The 19,737-nt window shown below is 36.1% G+C and overlaps 1 protein-coding gene across 1 annotated transcript; it reads right to left on the reverse strand.

The window, feature by feature from the left end:
- Positions 1-6,628: 6,628 nt before the first annotated feature.
- Positions 6,629-19,672, reverse strand: LOC144960922 (large ribosomal subunit protein uL13m-like). Its single transcript, XM_078894305.1, has 7 exons — positions 19,547-19,672; positions 14,811-14,934; positions 14,178-14,271; positions 13,835-13,895; positions 11,797-11,883; positions 8,689-8,810; positions 6,629-7,759 (listed from the first exon to the last, which is right to left on the reverse strand). Exons 1-7 carry the CDS (start codon positions 19,565-19,567, stop codon positions 7,672-7,674), a joined length of 597 nt encoding a protein of 198 aa, XP_078750431.1. The 5' UTR covers positions 19,568-19,672; the 3' UTR covers positions 6,629-7,671.
- Positions 19,673-19,737: the final 65 nt, after the last annotated feature.

The raw sequence follows: 19,737 nt of genomic DNA on the forward strand, positions 1-19,737 counted from the left end.
ACTTCACAATCGAGTTACCATGAATGCAATTGTTATGTTGCAAAAACAATCTGTAAAGTGTCTATCATAGATGGCGTAAAATCTTCACTCAAGTATCAGTCGTGTTCACTTTAATTCTACGTTATATCAAAAACATGTCGAATCTAATTTTCACTAGTAACTTTAACCCAGGCATTCGCCCTCGTATGTTTGAACACCCGCTTGGGAATTGACCGCAACAGTTTGAAGCACTTAGCTTGGACGAAGCAATAATATTGTAATATCGCTAACACAACAGCGCACGCCAAACTCTAAATGTAAATTAAGCTTTATTCAAACTCGGACGGTTCCTGCGCGGCTTCAACTTGTCAAAGTGCGTTAACTCGTGTGACTAAAGAATTTATCTAGGCTTTTATTGGCGGGTAGCATGACCAAAGTTTAAACATATCAAGTGCCAAGTTGGCTTTAACGATTAAATGACCGGCAATTCAATATGTGCGTGGGGGAGGGAAAGAAAAGAAAGATTTGTAAAGATTTGGGCGCAGTGAAAGGGGAATAAGTAGACCTCGAGAGTCCATGAGTGTATTCCGTTTCTGTACTGTTAACAGACAATTGCGCGAAACCCTTTGGTTAGGACATTAGTTAATTGCAATATACTATCTGTCAAATCTTATAGACCCAGTTGGATGGACATAATGGTCAGAAACAAGACTCAACTGAACCTGGAACTGATGCCTGTTTCCTCGTGAGTCGAGTGCTCTACAAAAAATTAGATATCAGAACGACCCCCTCCCCAAAGTACTTTTCATCAGATCAAAAAGACAAAGCTACCCATTCACTTCTCAGGGGACCTTTAAAAAAACCCATGAAAATCCAAGTCAATGCTGTTTACTCATGTAGTCCTTAGGCTCATAGAGCCAGACTTTATCCCGGTTTCCATAGCGTGAAACGGACAATAGCAATTGCCTGCTACCCTTTGGATATGACGCTAGTCTATCGCAAAGTACTTTCCGCCAGACATAAGAGACCCATCCAGCCATTCACTGCGTAGAAGGGGGATGTGAAAATCTCGACTGTACCTGGGATTGATCTTAGTCCCTTTGAGAGAGAAGCAAATGCTCTACCAACTGAGCTATCGGGTCGACTACTTTAGCAACGGAGTTAGCGCCGCGCCTCCAATGCCCTCCCAATCACCAACTCAACCTCATCTAAAAACAAATATATACTACATGTATGTGCTTGAGCACTGGTGTAGAGCGGGTGTCGAGATTGAGATCTGTTGGGTTTTTTTCTTTCTTCAGTTTTTAAGAGTTTTACGTGGCTTGAAACACATTTGGGTCGTTTCATTGCCAATAAAAAGACAGAATATGGGATAGACAAAAAAAAAGTATAGATTCATTAAAAGCACACGAGAATAAGTAAGACTAAGGGAATTGGTTCAAATGCGGAACGGAACAGATGTAGATTCCAAGATTACACTATCAGTGTATTTAGTTTGAAATCGCCTAAAAGTATCTTCCAGACACAAGCATAGGTTCCTACCAAGAGGAATACAATCAAATGATAGCAAAACTTTATATTCAAAACAAACAAACAAAAGCGTACTTTACATAACAGAAATATGATTTACAAGAAAAATATATAATCTCACAAAACGAATAATAATATACATTTGACTGTTTCCCTCTCAGCCACGTACTCCGGCCAGGACCAGGACAAACGAAGTAATCTCATTCCAAGACAAAGATAAAAAAGAAACTCGGAAAACAGATATTGATGCCAAAAAACTCACAACACCCGTCAGCCGGATATAACGTACCAACACAAAACTATGTGTAACCTTGAACGTTTATAGGCTAATTGTTTGGATTTTGTGAGAACTACTCATAAAAAAAGTAACAAAGAGATCAGTAATGTCAATTTCGTCCCTTCTATAGAGGGATAGAAGGCACGTGAAGTGACCTCTTGCCCATCATAGGAGGTTAGAAGACCCCACCCAGGTCGTGATTGAGAGAGTGGGGAGAGATAAAAAATGAAAGGATGGAGAGAGGATCAATTACGAGTCTTTGGCATAACATACCATCGTAAGTGATAAAACGAAATCAATAATGAATATGGCTCGGTAAACATGACGATGACGTAAGAGAAGGGACATTCAGATTTTATCGACTGGTACTGGTACTAGTCGTACCGATTCGAGTCCAGATTGGAATCGAAGTAGTGCAGAAATCTCCGATCTGTCATAGCTGCTTGTTTATATTTTGCAGGTCTGATAACCGAGCGCAATTATGGGTTTTATTTGATATTGTTTTAATTAACAATATTCTACGTTGCTTTGAGAATATTTCCATTACATCAAGGAGCAATAGCAATTTGGGTTATTCGACCTGCAAATAAGTACACGAAAGCCACAGGCAACAAACATTTTAAAAATGCATTTTATTCTTGAAAAATAATTTTTAATAGTTAATCTTCAAGACAAAAAATGCCCGAATTTTAATATTATTTGCGTTTCAAAGCCATTTATTTTTCCACACATCCAAACAGACCCAGCTACCCATTCATTGCTGGATAGACTGAGGGGTCGGAAAGCCTCAACTACATTTGGACTTGGACCGATATAGATCTTTTTGTCATTGAGGGCAGTACTTTACCAACTGAACTGTTGAGAACCCTAGAGATAGTATGCGCTTGGCTAAGAAGCTCACAACCTTGCCATCCGGAAATAAAACGGACCCACAAAACTATGTGCAACCTTGAACGTTTACAGTCTGGTTAATACAGTTCAGTGAGAATTACTCATAAACGCGGATGGCAAAAAGCAATAACAAAGGTCTGAGTGACGTCATCTTCGGTCTATCTAAAAGGTGTTTTAATCCAGAAAATAGAGGATAGGATCGGATCGAACATCGGCTAATTTGACCCTCCCCCCTCCCTCCCCAACCCCATCCCATCCAAAATAAAATGTTTAAAACGAATTTATCGGAATATCTAACATGTCAGCAATCATCGGTCCGGGGAAGTCAGGTTTTAATCAGTCATAGACGTGATTTGTACGCTGTAGAATGACTTAATGGCGGTGCTCGATTGGATTGGCGGTGGACAGGCCAGGTATCGGAGATTAGATAGACCACACTCTGACAAAATACAGTTTAAGATTTTGGCCAAAATAATATTGAGTTCATAATATATCGTTCGATTAAAATGATCCCAAAATTGTCAAAAATTCAGGTTTCTTTTACTTTTAATCGGGATCTAAGAATTATTATGAATTACACGCGCGCGTATGTGTGTTTGTGTGTGTGTGTGTGTGGGGGGGGGGGGGGGGGGGGTGGTATCGTGATATTATGTGAAGTGTGAATTTTCTGGTCAAAATGTAAAGGAACGTTTTGTCAGTGTATAGCACCTTAGGCTGTGCGCAATTCGTGATTGGGTCCGCCGTGGCCTCTTGTTATCACGTGCATGGGCAAGGAGAAGAGAAAAACTGAGACGGGGCAGCATGTAAAGTTAATAATAATAATAATAATAATAATAATAATTAATAATAATAATAATAATAATAATAATAATAATAATAATAATAATAATATAATAATAATAAATAATAATTAATACTTAAATGTAGTCCTAAATACATATAATAAGATGAAGATAAGAAATACAAGAAGGAATATTGGAACACTGATGGACACATGGGCGGATAATTGATAGACAAACATGTAATAAAAACATAGTTAACTTTACAATTTGTTTCACGCACTTACTTAGAGGCGTAGAGTAATTCTTATACAGACGTCTATGGTTTATAAGTGATTATAGACAGATATATGTGAGACACACACACACACACACACACACACACAGAGAGAGAGAGAGAGAGAGAGAGAGAGAGAGAGAGAGAGAGAGAGAGAGAGAGAGGTAAGAGGTCGTTGGATGTACAGATAAATAAATATTCTAAACGGACCTGGACAGATAGATAGATAGTGTAAAAGAAAATAAAAATCCTCTCTCACAAAATATGAATCCATTGTTTCGCTATGAACAAAGGACTCCAGGCAGGGCAAGGGCAAATTCAAAGAACTCAATCCAGTACCAAAGGGGAATTCCACTTACTACATCCCCACATAAAAACAAACTGAATGAAATTCCTGATGAAACTCAAATGATTCCCCCCGCCCCCCATCCCCAGCACATGCACATACATCCACACATACACTTTAGTGCATGCCCACACTTTACAGTGGGATAATTGACCACATAAAAAAAAAAAACACCCATCTAATTGCCCAGATTGAACGTGATCCGTCATATCAAAATGACATTATGATGGACCCGATGTTTTAATTTCATCTTTTACACTAGACTTATAGGGGGTCCCGATAGCTCAGTTAGTAGAGCACTCGCTTCACTTGCAAAGGGATCAAGATCTATCCCGGGTGCACTCGGATCCCCCTCGTCTACCCAGCAGTGAATGGGTGGCTGAGTCTGTTAGATTTGGCAGAAAGTACTTTGCGATAGTCTAGCATCCTATATAAAGGATAGCAAGCAATTGCTATTGCCTGTTTCACGCTATATAAACCGGGATAAATTCCAGCTCTAAAGGACTACTAGACTTATAACATTTAAGCAAAAATAATACCTTTGATTGTTGATTGGATGTCACAATGTAAACATTTCTAAGACACATATAAAGATTAAACAGCAGCACTATGTTAATGTATAATACTGTATAATGAGAACATCATTGGATAGATCCGTGATACGTATGAGCTGCTAAATATCTTTCATAAAGGCTTTGGACTAGTCACGCCGAGGTTGTTCGCATGTCACTTTCCAGAATCACCCAGTTATTTAAAACAATGGTAGATCACCCAGCAGTGGTACCCCTGCCACCTTCCAGAGATCACCTAGTTATTTCAAATAATGGTAGATCACCCAGTCAAACATAAAGTAACCTAGCCACCAAGGAAAGAAGCCTTAATATATTGGAGGCCAAGTCATTTAGTCATTTAGAAGATGAGACCCAGCCACAGAGGATTAGTAGATTAGTCACCCAGGAGAGGTATCAAAGATAGGTAACCCAGCCACCCAAAGACTGTCATGGATATCCAGTCACCAATGAGAGGTAGACCAGTCACTAAGGAAGGTCTCACAGCACTTTCAGATCATTTGAGAACGAGTCCCAGTTACTCTGGAGAGATAGCCCAGTCCCCAAATGAACTATCCACTTATAGCTACTCTGGAGAGATAGTCCAGTCCCCAAATGAACTATCCACTTATTGCTACTCTGGAGAGATAGTCCAGTCCCCAAATGAACTATCCACTTATCGCTACTCTGGAGAGATAGTCCAGTCCCCAAATGAACTATCCACTTATTGCTACTCTGGAGAGATAGCCCAGTCCCCAAATGAACTATCCACTTATTGCTACTCTGGAGAGATAGCCCAGTCCCCAAATGAACTATCCACTTATTGCTACTCTGGAGAGATAGCCCAGTCCCCAAATGAACTATCCACTTATTGCTACTCTGAAGAGATAGCCCAGTCCCCAAATGAACTATCCACTTATTGCTACTCTGGAGAGATAGCCCAGTCCCCAAATGAACTATCCACTTATCGCTACTCTGGAGAGATAGCCCAGTCCCCAAATGAACTATCCACTTATAGCTACTCTGGAGAGATAGCCCAGTCCCCAAAATAAACTATCCACTTATTGCTACTCTGGAGAGATAGCCCAGTCCCCAAATGAACTATCCACTTATCGCTACTCTGGAGAGATAGTCCAGTCCCCAAATGAACTATCCACTTATTGCTACTCTGGAGAGATAGCCCAGTCCCCAAATGAACTATCCACTTATTGCTACTCTGGAGAGATAGCCCAGTCCCCAAATGAACTATCCACTTATTGCTACTCTGGAGAGATAGCCCAGTCCCCAAATGAACTATCCACTTATTGCTACTCTGAAGAGATAGCCCAGTCCCCAAATGAACTATCCACTTATTGCTACTCTGGAGAGATAGCCCAGTCCCCAAATGAACTATCCACTTATCGCTACTCTGGAGAGATAGCCCAGTCCCCAAATGAACTATCCACTTATAGCTACTCTGGAGAGATAGCCCAGTCCCCAAAATAAACTATCCACTTATTGCTACTCTGGAGAGATAGCCCAGTCCCCAAATGAACTATCCACTTATCGCTACTCTGGAGAGATAGCCCAGTCCCCAAATGAACTATCCACTTATTGCTACTCTGGAGAGATAGCCCAGTCCCCAAATGAACTATCCACTTATCGCTACTCTGGAGAGATAGCCCAGTCCCCAAATGAACTATCCACTTATAGCTACTCTGGAGAGATAGCCCAGTCCCCAAAATAAACTATCGACTTATTGCTACTCTGGAGAGATAGCCCAGTCCCCAAATAAACTATCCACTTATCGCTACTCTGGAGAGATAGCCCAGTCCCCAAAATAAACTATCGACTTATTGCTACTCTGGAGAGATAGCCCAGTCCCCAAATAAACTATCCACTTATAGCTACTCTGGAGAGATAGCCCAGTCCCCAAATAAACTATCGACTTATGAAACTGAATTAAAGATTAATGACATTCATGGAAGTTTGGAAGATGAAAAATAAAATGACGCTTTAAGATTATATTTTACAATAATTTATTGTATGATATAAAATCTATTCAAATTATCACAATTATCTACCTTTGCTTATCAATCTCTTACTCTCATTTACTTCATTTTCTTTCCCATACACCATTTTTCATGCAAATCATGGTTCACAAGTAATTTTATCTCTCAACACCATTCATTCATTTATTATCAGACTATACATATTTATTCATTCATTCAGAGGACAGTAAGTTTTTTAATTGTTTTTTTTTTTTAACAAAAAAAAGTTTCTTGTAATCTTTTCTCTAGTCCAAAACAGAAAACTCTTCAAACCTAATCAAATCAAAACTCTCAATTCCATCTCAGGCCACAAGATATGGAATTGTTTCCTCTATTTATAACATATTAACTAAATTTATTCCATACGTACATGGTATAATTTTTTTCGATCTGTTGTTACATTTTACAGGGGCAAGATGGTTGATTGTACTAACACTCCTGGAATCCCCAAGTCAAGCTATGCTGTCGACATAATGTTTTTCTCTTGGGGAAAAAAAGTTTACCCCCAATTGTTTCCTTAGTGGCAATGCAGAACAGCTCACACACTGGCTTTTCCAAATGCTCGTGGGATGAATAATGGGAATTTCATTTATTTATTTAATCATAAAAGCCTATATAGGCACTTTGTATCAATGATCTTGGAAATATGATGAATATTTTCCTTTGTGAGCAGAAAGAAGACCTACAAAAATTCTTCATTACCAAAATAATCCCATGTATCCAATTAAATATACAGTGCGTCTCTCTAATCCGGAACTCCACAATCCGTATGTATCCATTTTCTGGTCAGATCACCTGGGGATGGATTTTCTTCTTCTTCATTTGTACACTTTAGGGAGTGACTCCACTATCCAGATGTCTCTGTAATCTGTACAAAATGCTGGGAACAGTGGTGTTTGGATTGGAGAGACGTGACTGTATTAGTACATGACAAGACTTCTCTAAAAAACACTCCCACCAACTACAACACAAGACGAATTCCTCCACAACCCACAGCATTGGCATCCTTCTTGACTATTCCAATCTCCATTTCTTACTGGTGTGCTTGTCAGGTTCCTGTTTATTAGGCCTTTGGTAGGAATCCACGTCATAGTCATGAGGTCTGAAGAAAAATGAGATAAAACACTGCGTCTTAGTTTATAGTTTATTTCATTTTAGAAGTTTTAAAGGGCTTGAAAAACTTATAGGTCATTTCATCGGCAGTAAAAAAGGAAGATAGTGGGGACAGTAGTAGATCTGAAGTTAAAAGCACCAAATGCAAAATAATTTTCAGTTATTACAAAATGTATTGCCAAAAATTCCTGGAGTCTAATCACTACATCAACTTGATCGGTAAATTATAAAAGACGTGTGATTTTCAGACAAAATTATGAAAACCTTACAAACTTAAAATTTCTTATTTTTTTCAAATTTGTGTCAAAATTTGTAAACTTAATTGTAAGTCTAGAATTGGAAAGGGTGATTATATCTTAAGGAATCCTTTATCACTCTTGATCAATAACATAATGAGACATTGAAAGTCTTTGATAAAAATTCAATAAAACAATCCATTTATGTTATATGCAAAAATTAAGAAGGAATAAAATTAAGAGAAAAAAATGGGGTTTTAAAAATCCAATTCACCCCTCACCTCCGAAAAAAAAGAAAAAATACCAGAAGAAAAACAGGATCTGCCAGCTTTATCAGAATTCCTCCCCCCTCCCGCCATCCCTACCAACTTCACATAACACCAAGAGGATGACGAGCACACATAGGATTTAATCCATTACAAAATAATTTGTTATACTCCAATAATGTGCCGATACCAAATGTGGCAGTATATGAAGGCAAGCTCTGTAGCATTCTAATTCATATGTAAATCAAAACGAGGTAAACTTTTTGCAGGTTTGATAACCGAATTTAATTATAGGCTTGTTTTAACATTGATGTAATCGATAACATTTTGCATGGGTCTGAGGGTATTTCCACTATAACAATGACCCCATCAGACCTGTAAATAAGATACATGTCGAAACCAGACTAAAAACTTACAGCTCAAAAAGTCTTGGGAAACTGTCAATTTCTTCTTGAGAATATTCCTCCAATTTCTTGGGAATGGCTTGAACTTGTTGAATCTGCCCAGTTATGTTACCCAAGATATCTGCTGGAACTTCCTAATGTAAGAAGAAAATCAAAAAGATAAAACAATTATCTATCACTATTTCTCATTTGTTTGTTGTTTTTATATAATAAGTGCAGAGAGGGCACTTATATCAATAATTATGAGAAATAAAGGCAATTGAAACTATATTCACAATATCTGTCAGCTGGATATAATGAACCAACACACAAAACTATGTGTAAACTTGAACGTTTATAGTCTGATTGATATTATAATTTAGTGGAACTAATCATCAAACTGTCTAAAAACAATATCAAAGAGTAATATCAATAATTCTGTTCCTTCTATTGATGCTCTGCACTCAGCCAAAAAGCTCACAACATTTGCCAGCCAGAAATAATGTACGAGGGCTCTTTCAGAAATAACCGAAAAATGCCCATTGCTCAGCAACCAGTGGAGATTTTTTAAATTCTGTAAACGACATGATATTCCCTATTTCCTTACGGATATTCCCAGAAATTATGAAGTGCATCATTTTGCACAATGAATTTCTAGACGATTTTAAAGATGGCGGCCCACCTTGAAACTTGGTCAAAGGAGGAAATCAGAGCTGTAATACGTTATTTGAACGCCAAAAGTCTGAATCCTACCGAAATTCATAAAGAACTTCAGAGTGTATATGGTGAGCATGTTATAAGCCGTACACAAGTCTATCACTGGTGTAATTTGTTTGAAGCCGGCCATTCCGACTTGACAGACAGGGAAGGGAGAGGGCATTCGATAACTGCGACGTCAGAAGACAATGTGAAGTGAGTTGATGAGCTTATTCGTCAAGACAGGAGGTTGAAACTTCATGAAATCGCAAGCAGTCTTGAAATTTCGGAAACTTCTGCCCATAGAATTGTATTTGATGAACTTGGCTACAGAAAAGTCAGCGCAAGATGGGTTCCTAAGAAATTGACAGACAATCATAAAGAACAAAGATTGGACATCTGCAGGGAACTTTTGAGAAGAAGCAAGAGCTCACGCAGGGTTCACAGGCATACTGCCAACGCCGGCGGAGACTTTCTAGGGTACGATGTGACTTTTCTTGACAGCATAGTCACCGGTGATGAGACTTGGTTGCACCATTGCACCCCAGAAACAAAGCAAGATTCGATGACATGGAAACATCCATCCTCACCTGTCGTGAAGAAATTCAAAGTCATGCGGTCAGCAAAGAAAATAATGGAAACTGTTTTCTGGGACAGTCGTGGTGTTATTCTGTTCGAAACCTTACAACCTGGAGAAACAATCAATGCTGCAAGGTACTGCCAAACTCTTGACAAGCTTAGGGAGGCCATTCGCAGAAAGCGCCCAGGGCAGTTGACCAACGGGGTCATTTTGCAACACGACAACGCTACACCCCACACAGCACGAGTGACGCAAGGTTGGCTAGAGAAATATGGATGGGAGATTTTGCCACACCCACCACACAGTACAGACCTCGCACCATCTGATTATCACCTCTTTGGGCCACTGAAACGTGAGCTGGCAGGAAAGCGCTTTGATGTCGATGAAGAGCTTGTTGACCATGTGCGGAAATGGCTACAAAACCTTGACGGAAATTTCTTCCGAGAGGGTATCTATTCCATGGTGCGGCGTTGGCAGAAGTGTGTCGACAGACTTGGCTGTTACGTAGAGAAATGAAGGACGAGTCAAGGTATGAACACGTGCAAGAATTTTGTTGATAGCATAAAAAACGCGGATTTTACAGGCATTTTTCGGTTAATTATGAAAGAGCCCTCGTACTATCACACAAAAGTATTTGTAACCATGAACGTTTATGGTCGGGTTAATACAATTTAGTGAGAACTACTCATAAAAATGGCTGGCTAAAAACAATAACAAAGACCTGAGAGACATCAACTTCGTTCTATCTATAGAGAAGTGCCAGATGAAAACAAAGTAAAATTATCATAATGTGTGTGAGCCAACAGGTGCAGCACCCTCCGCCAGGCTGAAAGTGAGAGAAAAAAAATAAAAATAAAAATTGAGCGTTTATATAGCACAATATCCACTAAATGTACTCAAAGCGCTTTACAAGGGGTCCCTAGCCAACAGCAACACTTAACATGTAGGACGAGACATGACGCCTGTTAGGCGATATTACAATTTTTTCCTGACAGACAACGCTGTTAATGGTCAGGTACTCATTTTACACCTGAGTACGTGAGAGAATGTGAGTAAAGAGTCTTTTCCAAGGACTCAACTATGCGCCGAGCAAAGCTCGAACCCAGGACCTTTAGATCCGGAGGCGAGTGTCATACGACAAGACAACAGCCGCAAATAGAGAAAGAGAGGTTGCTGAGTGAACACACAAGCACTGAGCTATTGATCTTAGCATATCACAAAAATGACTTCTCAGGCAGAAAAATAAAATAAAACAAACACTCACAAAATTAAATTCTAAGTAGGGAGAGTAATATATTTCAAATAAGAAATATAAATAAGACTAAGATTAATTCCCTTATATATCTCCATGAGGGGGCATGAAAATAATGCATAATCTTCGAAGATTTTTGTATTTGCACCAATGTTACTTATATTTTTAAAAATCGTAATATTCGGCATTTCTGCACTCATATTCAACTTTAGACTGAAATCATTTTGTCTTTCATATGTAAACAATAAAATTTAACTCTAAAAAAAATTTTATGACTCATATTTCATGATTTAGTTTGCGTTTATTGTCATTGTATTTTAATTTTAAAAGAGATTCTGAACAGATAATAATAAATATTTATTGTTCATAAATATGGCAATTTGTGATTTACACAATAAGATATGAAAAGAAGAAATATGTCATTCAGACATCATTATATTTTATTATTTGAGCCATTGTTCTTTTATCTCTTCAAAAAATAACATTCCACTTGATCGGCAGATGGAATAATATTATAAATGCAAATATTATCAGGGTCAAAGTGTGGTCATTTCAATTCAGAAAGATTTTTTCAAGACAGCATAAAATAATGTCATGATATTAAGGGACCAACCTCATTAGAAAAGAGATGAAGCCTTGCAAGTACATTTTTACGATGTGGGACATCTTTGATTCTTTGTTTGATTGCCACCTCCATAATCTGCAGAAAGAAAAAAAGATTTTTATGAAACACCATTAGGTTATTTCGATACATATTGATGTGAGAAGAGTCTCTGAAACAAAAATGTAGTCCTGAGGGACTTCACCACTTGACGCACATATGATGACCCAAAAAAAAAAATAAAAATATATATATACATATATATATAATAATATATATATATATATATATATATATATATATATATATATATATATATATATATATATATATATATATATATAAATAAATATATATATAATATATATATATATATATATTATATTATATATATAAATAATATATATATAATATAATATATATATATATAATATATATATATATATATATATATATATATATATATATATATATATATATATAAATAAATGAATTAATAGAAAAAAAACACTAAACACAACCTCCAATTGACTCCTAAAAACAAAACACAAAATCCTAATTGATCACCAGAATATTAAAAAAATAATATTAATAAGTCACCAATTGCTATACCTTGACTAACAAATTAGCAATAACCAATAGGTCACCATCTGGAATTGGAGGGTAATTTTAAATCTTTAAATTTATACCCTGACAGTTTTGCTGAATTAAAACACCCTCCAAATGAGTGTTATATGGATGCATATTTATATCATACAAATATATATATATATTTATATTTAACACAAAAGAGTTCGCAGTGTCTCTTCTTTAAAGTCTTTTTTCTTAATTTGATGAAATCATAGACTGGCTTAAAACTCTTAAAGCAGTGAGGAAAAAAAATTAAATCTCTGCCAGGTTCAAATGTTATGACAGAGAACAAACTTAAATGAATCTCTACTGAGTTACTCTTCGGCTGTGAGAAAAAAGTCCTAATGTCTCTTTCAGAGTTCAAACTCATCACAAGCAGCTAATTTAAATGGAATCTTACTGAATTATTTTTTGTGGTCTGTCAGACCATTCGGCCCATGGAACAAGAGTTTCTCCCAGTTTCTATACCGTGAAATGGATGATAGCAATGGCTTAATACCCTTTGGATATGACGCTAGTCTATCGCAAAGTGCTTTTCACCAGATCTAACAGACTTAGTTACCCAATCACTGTTGGATGGACAGGGGAGTCAGATAAAATCTCGAATTTCACCCGAAATCAATCTCGGCCCCTTTGCATGTGAAGTGAGTGCTCTACCAACTGAGCTATCAAGAACCTCAAAAATTATTCTTTCCATAGGTCCCAAAAGCTCAGCTGAAGAGCACTCACCTCACAAGCATAGGGATCAGTATTCATCCAAGGTTTATTTGAGACTTTCTCTGACCCTCCTGTCCAGCTAGGGAGCTGGATCTGTTAGATCTGGCAGTAAGTACCTAACAATAACCTATAAGAAACAAACCAAAAGCACAAGGTGGTGATGGTTATCAGGATGTATAGAATAAATGCATGGCTTAAGTCCCTGGATCAGCGACTGACTAATTTTCACAAAGATGGTATTTCAATACGTGTTTGTTTGTCACAACCCTATTTTTAAAAAGAATAGATTAGAAAAGTTATCATTACTTGATAGTATCAAAAGAGATTCAAAATTAGTCATCATTTTTTGTTACGGATGAGATTATTATTACTTGATAGTATCAAGAGATACTTAAAATTACATCATCAATTTTTGTTGTGGAAATGCTAGAATTGCATAGAATAAATTATACTTACAATGAAAAAAACGACCAAGTATTACGATCTAGCAGATTTTCTACGTATTATTTGAGCCAACGAATGATAGAATAAGCCTGATATAAAAAGGTTTGCAAGTTACTCATATATCAGTCTAGAAAAAATAGTTTTATAATTTTAATATTTGCTAGTAATTCTGTGCTCTATGATAAAAAATTTACATTGGCTGTTTGGAACAATGTTGATCCCCAACCCTTTTTAATAATAGATACAACTAATCACTCACCCTTGTTGGATCCAATTCATGTACCCTCCACGCTGATATTCTTGAGAATCCTCCAGCGTACCTCATTGAAGATAAATCAAAAAGGAATGTTAATACTGTTAAAAAATGGTGAAGCTCAATATATTATTACAATTATTATAACTGTAGAATATTCCTATCTTTACCTAAAGATTTAAGTACACACACACACACACACACGATCGCTTTCTCTCTCTCTCTCTCTTTCTCTCTCTCTCTCTCTCTCTCTCTCTCTCTCACATACACACATATATTCTTGTTATTATTCCCCCCCCCCCCCCTGTTTATCTGTCACTTAGTAATATACCAATATCCAAGGTTTTACCTTGTATGATTAAAATGTTTAAAAGTCCTCCAGAAATCTCCTCTCATTGCAATATGCTGTGAGTTGTAGACTACCACGTGGTCACCAACGTCATCTGTTTTTTGTTTTTTTTCCACACAGTAAAAAAAGTAGAGATATTAAAAAGACTGATGATTAAAATAACACGAATGTTGAGGAAAACAAGTAAACAAACAAGTCCATACGATTTGCTAAATATACAAAATTTGATTTATTTTTTATTCATTTATAGAAATGACCATGTAATTCATATTTCTTCATATTCATTCAGGCTTTAATTGCTTTCTGATAAAAACAAGATCAAAGTATTAAATTTGAGTTATTGAATACTTTATCACTTGAAATCAATTAAACTTATTTCTTCTAGATTACTCATTAAAAAACAAAATTATATTGTGAAATAACTATTTTTTGATGTTGTGTCAATGAGTTCTATATTGTATCATATTGTATTGTAATGTAACAACTAATTCCAAATCAAGCTGAAAACCATACAAAATAGCTGGAAAAATAAAAAGTTGAAAGCAATTATCAAGAGATAGCGGTTGAGGACAGAAAATCAATAAAAGTCAAGAGTTTACCATCATTTAGACATATCAAATTTATGGCACTCACTGTGGGGATGATAAACAGGTTTGTTCATGCCTTGTAGATAAATAGCAAGTCTGTATGCTGATCGGAAGGGGCATTGTTGGTTTGCATCATAGATCCACCAGGTTCGAGCCAAACTTGACCATTGCTAAAAAGAGAAAGCTTTAAAAGTCATCATTCTATACAGAGTAAATTCTCCATTACAACACCTTGAATAGCAATATCACATGAACAGGTGTCTTGGTCTCAATAATTTTTGCGATATATCATTAGTAACATAAACCTCAATATTGTGAATACATATCAGTAAAAAAAAACCAAAAAAAACCTGTTTAGTGACAATGATATAGTGATAATCAGTCGTTGAAATTGACAATTAATATAAAATTATTTTTTTTCTGACCAATGTGATGCCTTACTCTGTCCTTATGGATAATCTTATTATATATTTGGTAAATTGGATTTTTTTGTAACACTCCGGCTCCAAAATCACTTGATCAATAGTCATCAAACTTTGCAAGGTGTTTACAATTGATATAAAGATTGATTGAGTGCATTATGAAATTGATTAGCCATTGTGATGATTATAAAGAAAAATCAAATTTGTTTCATATCAAATCCTATCGAAAACAGACATCACCATTATTAGCATGTGGGTTGTATGTCAACCTTCTGGTTCAAAAGTATAACAGTTAGGTGGGAATACTTGCATTGAATCGATACTAGTTAGTGGTTCCTCTCATTATTTTGAATACAAAAATCAATTTCTTAAAATTTATATGAACCATTTTCCATTCTTAACATTGGGAAAGAATTTCACTATAAGAATAAGTGGGCGAAATATATAACATATTAAATGCAGAAAATATCTCTACAAGCACAAATCAAAAGCTCCATGGAGTTCTCTTACGAAGTCAAAAAATGTGTTGATGCTATGTATTTAGCCAAAATACTCATAAAATCTACCAACCGGAATGTACCAACACACAAAACAAAAAAATTGAGCTTTTTATATAGCGTAATATCCACTAAACATGCTCAAAGCGCTTTACAATGGGTCCCTGACTAACAGCAACACGTAACATGTATATAACAAGACATGACGCCTGTCAGGCGATATTACATTTTTTTTCGACATAGACAACGCTGTTAACGACCAGGTACTCATTTTACACCTGAGTATGGTGAGAGAATGTGAGTAAAGAGTCTTTTCTAAGGACTCAACTATGCACCGAGCGAGGCTTGAACTCAGGACCTTCCGATCCGAAAGCGAGTGTCATACCACTAGACCACATAGCCGCACTTGGCTTGCACTATGTGTAATCTTGAACGTTCATAGTCTGATTGATAGAATTTATAGAGAACTACTCATAAAAGTGGCTGGCTAAAAGCAATAACAAGGAGCTAATTGACATCCTTCTGTTGTCAATGAAGACAATAGAAATCAAGTTAAAATTTTATTCAACAGTTGAATCATACATTTTGAGCTGATCAACTTATGATGTTCATGCCTATCCCAGATAAACTACAGGGGGAAAATAGCGTGTAACAATTACGATCAAAACAATGAAAATACTAAACATTCTAACATGGTTGTAATGGTTCTGGTTTTAGTGGTTTGCACTTCCCATCAGAGTTTAATCATTCCCCCTTTTATCAGAATCTTGGAAACCCTGCAATAATGACAACCCTGGATAACAACATGATTTTCCAAGTCTCAACAATGTTGATATTCAGGAGTAGCGTTGTACACCAATGATAATATAAAATCACAATAAAACACATATTCCATTTCAAATAATTTTAAACAATCTCAATTCAAAAGCTTTATGTCATAGAAGACTGATTTCTGGTGACTGGTCAATGAGCATAATTTTGTTCAGACTACTATTATTGCATGACAAAAGTAATTAATTAAAGGTACAAGTACTAGGTTTGATTTTTTCTTAGGGTTAATTGAGGGAATATTTTGGTTGTTTCCCTTAGCATGAGCATTTGGAAGTTCATGTAATTAATCCTAATTGGAAAAACAAACACCCTAGCACCTTTACTACAAAGACATGAATAACCATAGGTAGAGGCTAGGGAGACCAAGATTTTGGTCTCCCTAGCCATATTGGTCGATTTTGGCTCGGGAGACCAAGATTTTGGTCCCCAGGCGTAAGCGTAAAACTGTATTTTCGTTTATAGAACTGTTTCTTTATGTTGAAGAGGCGAGTTTTTCTTCTTCTATTTATTGCTTGCCTGTTTGTTTTTGTTGCTGTTCTTGCTTTTTATTTATTTATTTTTTGGCTCTTTATAATCATGCCCCCCCCCCCCCCCCCACACACACACACACACCACACCAAAAAATGTCAGAAAAGAAATTGCAAGTTATCGGCCGGTCGCCCACACAAAATTTAATTTAATTTTTTTAAACAATATTTTTAGATTTTTGCTAGGTTAACCGTGTATTCATTTATAGAACTGCTTCTTCATGTTGTGGATTTTTTTGGTGTTTTTTTTTTTTGGGGGGGGGGGGGGGGGGGGGGGTTCTTTTTTTCTTAATTTTATTTATTTCTTTTTTATATATTGGTTTCTTTGTAGCTAACATTATTATCATACCCCTCCCCCCCCCCCCCCCCCTCGCCCCCATAAGAAATTTATTTTTGTACTCTTATTTTTTCAATTTCAATTTCGGCATGATAGACCGTGATTTTGGCCTCCCGAGTAAAGTCGGCGGCTTTTTCTATTTTGATCTCATATCATGGTCTCCCTTCAGGCCCTTGTCTCCCTTGCACCCAACATCTAAAAACTAGCAACGTGTTGGGCGCAGGGGAGACCATGATACGAGATCAAAGAGAAAAAGTCCTCCCGATTTGTGGCTATTTTTTTTTTTTCAACAGTCAATATTAGGCACAACATATAGCGCTATAACTATAGCCACTTTTTTTGTAAAAAGATTGGACATTTTTAGTAAATGTATCTTGCAAACCTGGGGGGAGGTGTCTCCCAGTAGACTAGGCAGTCAGCAGTCACGTAAAGTAGGGAGTTTAATAGAAATTCTAAATGTACCTCACACACTTGAAACCAATGTCATATGAAAGAGCTGGCAACACAGATTACAAAACAGTTTGAATTTTGTTTCTATCTTGATTAGAAATGTAGTTACGACAGTTCAAAGTCTGAAATTTCAGACCGATTTTTACCCCAAAATTACCATTGCAAAGTTGTGACCGAAAACGCGTGATGTTAATAAAAAATGGTTTAAAACAGTCAATATGGAGTTCTTATCATATATTGTATACCAAAATGTTCGTCTTATCGAGGACAATGCATTTACATTAATAAAGAGGAAGATAAACATTTCAAATTAACACATTATTACATTATATGACGCAAATGTTACATAATCAAAAACTCGGCTAGACGTAAGAAAGAATTTGCTCTATCACTTTTGGATTTATCCCCAATATCTCACTGAAACACTTGCAAATAATTACCCTCTTTTAATTAATACATAGAGAATAAAAAAGGGTTTGAGAGTATTTAAATGAAAAGATATAAACATGTTGTGTAATGACATAATGAGTTTATTTTTACCTATGGCAATTTAATTGCATATAAATCAAATAAAATGGTAGATTGAAAAAGTTCAAATAAATTGAAACAGATTCCCTATTATAATTAGAAGGAAAGTTCTGGCTTTTAATACTTTAAAAAATTCTGCTGAACCACTTTGGGTTTATTGCTATTACATCATTTGAACTGACAATTAATATAATTTTATCTCCCCCCCCCCCCCCCCCCCCCTTCCCTCTCAATGTATGGGGGTGTCAAAACTGACAGAACTTCTTACCATAATAATTATTAAGGCTAAGGCCTTTAAAATATGGATACACATGATAAACATATCTAAACATATGGGAAAGAAACTTGATGACTTGATGGCAGAGTAAAATAAAATTAAATTAAAGCAATTGGTATTTTTAAAATATCGATATTATTAATATCGAATTTCACAAAGAGAAGAAATATACAAACTTTTAAAACAAAAACTTTAAAATGCCTATAAATAAAGTTGGAAAGTATGTATTCAAAATAAAAACATAGGAAATAATAGTACTGAAAATATTATGGACTAAATTTAACATAATACATAACTAAATTTAAAATATCGATATGGATATCGATATCGCCCGGCAGCCATGATGAGAAGATAATGTAAACAAGGCATTTCGGCGCAGAGTTAAAAGGTGTCTGCGCATCGATATAGAGCCCTGAAATTGGGCATGAATAACGTTTAGATGTTATTCTAAAAACAAGCGTTTAAATTTTAAAAACACACGCGGTAAATAAAAAAATAAATGCATTTGAAAATTGCCAAATTTTAACTTCATATAACTATAACTTCTGGAAATATTAATGGATTTTTCCTTAATTGGCACCATTTAAAAGGAAATTGAAAGACGAAAATAATGATAATCTGCGATATTCCTCTTTATAACGAAGTTATGCATCTTTAATTGAACCCCCTAAAACGCGAACGGCAATTTCCAGTCACAACTTTCCTATGGGCGAGTTGGGTCAAAATTTGACTGCCACTGCTGCTGCTCACTAAACTGCCTACGTAAAGTAGAGTCAGAGTAGTCAGGTCGGCCTAGCATCCATAAAATTCTATAAATTATAAAGACTTGTCTGGGGTCTGATAATCTCTTATAAGGTGTCTTGGGTAAACAACAGCCTTTCTTTAAAACTTTAAATATAAGTATAACACTTACCAAAACACGATGCCGAGACATAACAGTTGACTGTTGTTGACTTTGAAGAAGGAGTTGACAGTAGTCAGTAGTCAGGCTTTACTACTTTCGATTTGACTTAGAAACTTCCGCTTTCATGGTCGTCAACTCAGTGATCCATTCGTTTCACATATATTTATAATTAGTTTCTATGGTGATAACAATTCTGGTAC

Source organism: Berghia stephanieae, chromosome 1 (genome assembly GCF_034508935.2).
Source record: "Berghia stephanieae isolate SIO BIC M18660-M18661 chromosome 1, UCSD_Bste_1.3, whole genome shotgun sequence".
Taxonomy (NCBI): domain Eukaryota; kingdom Metazoa; phylum Mollusca; class Gastropoda; order Nudibranchia; family Aeolidiidae; genus Berghia; species Berghia stephanieae.

Coding starts and splice junctions, on each gene's coding strand:
- LOC144960922 (XM_078894305.1), bottom strand. CDS start 19,567: ATGTCTCGGCATCGTGTTTTG. Junction 13,896..14,177: donor AAACATTTTAATCATACAAG/GTAAAACCTTGG, acceptor ATCTTCAATGAG/GTACGCTGGAGGATTCTCAA. Junction 8,811..11,796: donor TTCATCTCTTTTCTAATGAG/GTTGGTCCCTTA, acceptor TTCTTACATTAG/GAAGTTCCAGCAGATATCTT.